At 34.5% G+C, this 5190-nt stretch overlaps 1 protein-coding gene across 1 annotated transcript; it reads right to left on the reverse strand.

Moving 5' to 3' along the window:
* Positions 1 to 997: 997 nt before the first annotated feature.
* Positions 998 to 2664, reverse strand: LOC128655456 (putative nuclease HARBI1). The gene is made up of 4 exons (XM_053709073.1): positions 2423 to 2664; positions 2063 to 2141; positions 1184 to 1485; positions 998 to 1094 (listed from the first exon to the last, which is right to left on the reverse strand). The coding sequence occupies exons 1-4, from the start codon at positions 2541 to 2543 to the stop codon at positions 1090 to 1092; spliced, it is 507 nt and encodes a 168-aa protein (XP_053565048.1). The 5' UTR covers positions 2544 to 2664; the 3' UTR covers positions 998 to 1089.
* Between the last annotated feature and the right edge of the window lie 2526 nt (positions 2665 to 5190).

Below are 5190 nucleotides of genomic sequence, written 5' to 3' on the forward strand. Positions count from 1 at the left end.
AAATTACATTTGAATGAGGGTAAATCTGTAATAATAAAACTCATCTTCATGATAAAAAAATTATTTCCTTTGACTTATTTTTCTATATTATTTTCTATGAGGTAACCATGCCATTCAAGTGTGCAATCTCAGGGGATTGTATGTATTGATAATGTATCTTTATTTTAAGGATTATATTATATCTGGATTTGTCTCTTTGAAATGAGCATCTGATATATTTCTTAAAGGGATAGCCTATTCAAAATAAAACTCATGAATTAGAGCATGCAGTATTTATATACTTAAATATGTAATCCTATAATCTATTTAACTTCATTATCATCTGTAATTTACTAAAACAGGAATGTTAGCTTAGGAATCTACCCATTTTGAATCTGCACATGGGGAGCGCTTGATGATTGTTGTCTAAATGTAGGCAACAATCAGCAAGTGCACCACAGGTGATGAACATTAAATGGAATGGCTCCTAAACTTAAATACATGATTGAAATAAGAAACATAAAAAATTAAATTGATTATGAGTACATATGTAAGTTGATTGGAATTGAATGATTTATCTGGTTCATTAATGTTTTATTGTGAACACACTCTTCCTTTTTTTTTTTTAAAGTGACATAAATTCCATTATTTTGCTAAAACATATATATTTAAAAGCAAATCTAATATATTTATATTCTTTATATTTCTTAATATTCTTAGTATCCTTTGATTATAGTTTTATTTAGGTAAGATCAGGAGCAGCATAGAACCTATGTTGGAGCTGTTTATTGTTGCCAACATACAGTATATATCCTGTCTGTCATTGGTTCACCCATGTACTCATTTTTATTAACCAGGAGTGCATAGCTGCTCTTTAAATAATTATACCAAGAGAACAAAGTAATATTTGGAATATAATTAAAATGATATTTTAGATAATTATGTTATACATAAATCATAAGATGAATGCATTGATTAGTACATAGCTGGAAATAAAGAAACATTCACCATGACTATATTTGAGTAAAGTATACATTTATTTAGGGAAAATGTGGTAAATATAGGGATGAGGAGAGAGGGAGGGGAGTGGTATTCCATTTCTGAGAATCTTCAATCTGTAAAACATTAAAAGAAACAAATGTGTATTATTAAAAAACATAATCATAAATAACTAAAAGGTCTCATTACAATACTATAAAAATACCTGAAAAGAAATCTTGAATAGTTGCAGATCTCTCCAAATGGGCATTGAGGGGTTGGGGATGATTAATTACATCAGGCTCAAAGATTTCACCTGGGGGCTGTGGTGTTGGAAGTAAGTCGTTCAACATCCCATGCTCCTGTGCCATGTTGTGTAGACAGCAACATGCCACTATGATTTTAATAGCTTTTTCCGGACTGAATTGGAGATCCCCCCCTGATCTGTCCAGGCAGCGAAAGCGCATTTTTAGAACACCAAACAGTCGTTCTATTATAGCACGTGTTCGGATATGTGCTTCATTATATCTGTATTAAAAGAACAAGAAATATGATTATAATATATAATGTGAAGACAAATCAAATACTAATGAGCTAACTACATTCCTGGTTTGATCTTATAAATCTTTAAACCTTTTTATATATATATAAATATATTTATATTCAAGCAGAGAGATTTATAAATGCTTCACTGATAATAGATGATTTGTATTTTGACTGTCCCTTTAAAGGCACTCAGTACAACATTGTTATGTCTGTGATAGTGATATATACACACACACACGAGATAATCAAGCAACAAATGTATGTGCACAAACACAGATATATAGCTTAATAAAGGGGCAGGAGCCCCGAAACGTTGCTCAATAAAGGTGCTGTTGCTCCACATAGAGTGCTACCTGTGTGTTCTATTTCATTACATTTACTGGGACTTTGGAAAAGGAGGTCCTCCAGGTTTGCACCTACATTCACCCAAGAGTGATTTAAAGGGACATTCCTATGAAGTGTGTACTGGTCCTACTTTTCTACAGATTATAGTGAGCATTTTGCAAAGCACAATCAATATTTCTGACACACAAGAGCAGAAAATAAATATATATTTTACCTTAATTCAGCAGGCCCAACAACCTGGTTCTCTTTCAATGGTGTCCAAATCCATTTTTTAAGAGGATATGCAGAATCTGCTAAAATATGAATGCATAGATATACAGTATATATATATATAGATATAGATAGATAGATTAACACACATCTTTCCATAAAGCAATGTATGACATAAAATAATGTTATGCATATGTCTTACTATGACATAGTTAATATATATCTTTTAAATGATTAACAATTTATTTATTTAATCAATTTCACCCCCTTAGACACATACAAAAAGGATTATAAAGCAATGAAAAAATAAAATGTCAAAATATTGAACACATGAAGGCATCATAATATATACATAAACACTTACCGAGGAGATGTCCTTCAGGCATTTGATTTGTCTCAAACAATCTCCACACACCAGAATTCCTGAGGATGTAGGCATCATGGCTACTTCCTGGGAACCCTGCCACGACATTTAATATGCGCATGTTTGCATCACATATAATCTGCACATTTAAGGAGTGGAAGTGTTTCCTATTTCTAAATATTATCTCCCTGCGCACAGGGGGTCTTAGGGCAATATGAGTGCAGTCAATGGCCCCAAGGACATTGGGTATGCCACCTAAAAGAAAAAAGTCCCTTTTAACATCACGCCAACCTCTGGGTGATGTGGGGAAAAAAATACATTTTCTGCAATTATCATAAAGTCCATCAATAACTTTTGAAAGATGCTTAGAAAGAGTGGACTTATGCACCCCAGTTACAATGCCCCCTGTCACCTGAAAGGATCCAGAAGCCAAAAAATGAAGTGCCCCTAGTAGTTTGGTCATTCCAGGGACAGCCCTGCTTGAATAGCCCTGGCTTTCCAGCCTATCTTGCAACAGGGCATATAACTGATATATTTTCTCCCTGTTGAGCCTGAAACTTTCAAACACCTGCTGCTCATTCAGGGTTTCTATATCCAGCCTCACTCTGGGGATGTCAGGCCTACGCTGTCTAACTTCAGCATTGTCAGCTTCTCTCTCACCCTGCATTTTGAAATATCTGTTCTGAGGTTAGGCTAGGTGTGGTGTTTTTTTTATAGCTGTGTGTTGCTTGTTAACATATGTGAAACTGGTGATTGCAATGAATAACATGGGGGGGGGGGCTTATCTTCATCTCATCTAATCCTTAATTTAATGAACAGTTTGAAAGTATATACTTACTCATGACTTTTATTTTTGATATGAACTATAATTTCAACATATATGTAGTTACATATCGGAAATTCAAAGACACTGAATGTAATTATTATATTTTTCAATTTAAATATATCAGCCTTTATCATAACAGTTAAAAGTAATTATTAAAATTATATGATTTATATAGGTCAAATATATATATACAATTATCATACATATATACATGTAGGAGAAGATTATTATTAGATAAAATTATATTTCTATATGTATTGAGATTATATATAGCATCCCTGGGCAAAGGTTTCATTTTGAATTGGTAGATATTTTATTTATTTATAAAATATTTTACCAGGAAGGATACATTGAGATTTCTCTCGTTTTCAAGTACGTCCTGGGTACACAAAACATTGCATTGACACAATAGGTACAATAAAATAAAAAACAATAATAATACACGATATATGCACAAAAATTTAACATAGAACCGGTAGGAAATATATAATCAACAATGACAGGTGCATTCTGTTTTGAGATATGTAGAGAGGGATCTCTTAATGGATATTAGGCATGGGGAAGGTTTAAAAGTGTGCGGGAGGTCGTTCCATAATTGTGGTGCTTGCATATATTTTTATATGCACATACATATTGAAATTTCTATGACAACATGGGTGCAAATATTCCTATACATAGGACCAATAAATGTAGCATATATAATGTTATTTGTACATTGAAACACTCATAATTTTTTTGTGATTTGCAATTTCAATGAGAAACAGGCCTCAAAAAGCTCTTTTTTCTTCCTTTACACCTAGTTGAGCTGGGGGTAATATTTCTCAATGTATCGACAGCCTCCGACAGTGTATTAACGGTTAGCGCTTTCAATGGAAACCTGGTATAATTTATCGATTAACGGCTTCTATTACTTTCTATGGGACGCGAAAATCTTTTCGGCAGCCGAAGTCCGGCAGCCGATATTGAGGTATAACGCGCCATTGGAAACAGTCGTTAAACGCTATTGCTTTCGACAGCATATTTAACGGTTTGCGAGTGCACGCAAACTGAATTACGACTCAATGGAAGCGAGGCCTTAGTTTTTATTCTGTGAATGTGTGTTTTGAGATGTTTGCGTTTTAAAGATCTAGCGAGCATTTTTCCCTCCTTATTGCTTTGATCATAGTGTTTTTGTTGCATTTTTAGGGCCCTGTTCTGTTGCTCATGTTGCATGTATATATTAAGTTCTGACCTTGCGTTTATTAGTTTTGTACCGATCTCACTGTCTTTTGGGTTTTGCTTATGTGTTTGTTCCAAGTGCTGAAGTTCTCTAAGGAGGGTGTCATATTTTATTCTGTGTTGCTTGATAAGGTTGGCTTTATGTTTCAGTAATTCCCCTCTTATAACACATTTGTGCGCTTCCCATATAGCATCCAAAGCTATATCAGGTGTGGTATTGATATGGAAATATTCGATGAGTGCTTTTTCTATGTCAGAGTGAATGAGGGGATGGTCTTATAGACTGTCCTCTAATCTCCAAATGTATGGTGTTATTGGGCTATCAGGCCAAGTGATTTGGCATATAATTGGGGCATGGTCTGACCACGATATCGGGCGTATAGATATTTGGTTGATAAGAGTGAGACCTATGGAGTCTGTCAGAATGTAATCAATTCTGGAGTACATTTTGTGTGGGGGAGAGTAGAAAGTGAAATCCCGCATTGTGGGATGAAGGGTATGCCATATATCATATAGTGCCAGGGATTGTATTTGGTTGTTAATGTATTTGATGTCTCTTTTTGGTATGTTTGTTGAGCCTCCCGATTTATCTATGTCTGGGATGAGCTGGACGTTAAAGTCCCCCCCAACAAACAATGTGCCCTTAGTGTGGTCTAGTATTTTCCTCGATAGGTTACGCATGAAGGCTGATTGCTGTGTTTGGGAAATATGTATTGACAATCGT

The sequence above is a fragment of the Bombina bombina genome, chromosome 4, assembly GCF_027579735.1.
Source record: "Bombina bombina isolate aBomBom1 chromosome 4, aBomBom1.pri, whole genome shotgun sequence".
Classification (NCBI taxonomy): Eukaryota; Metazoa; Chordata; class Amphibia; order Anura; family Bombinatoridae; genus Bombina; species Bombina bombina.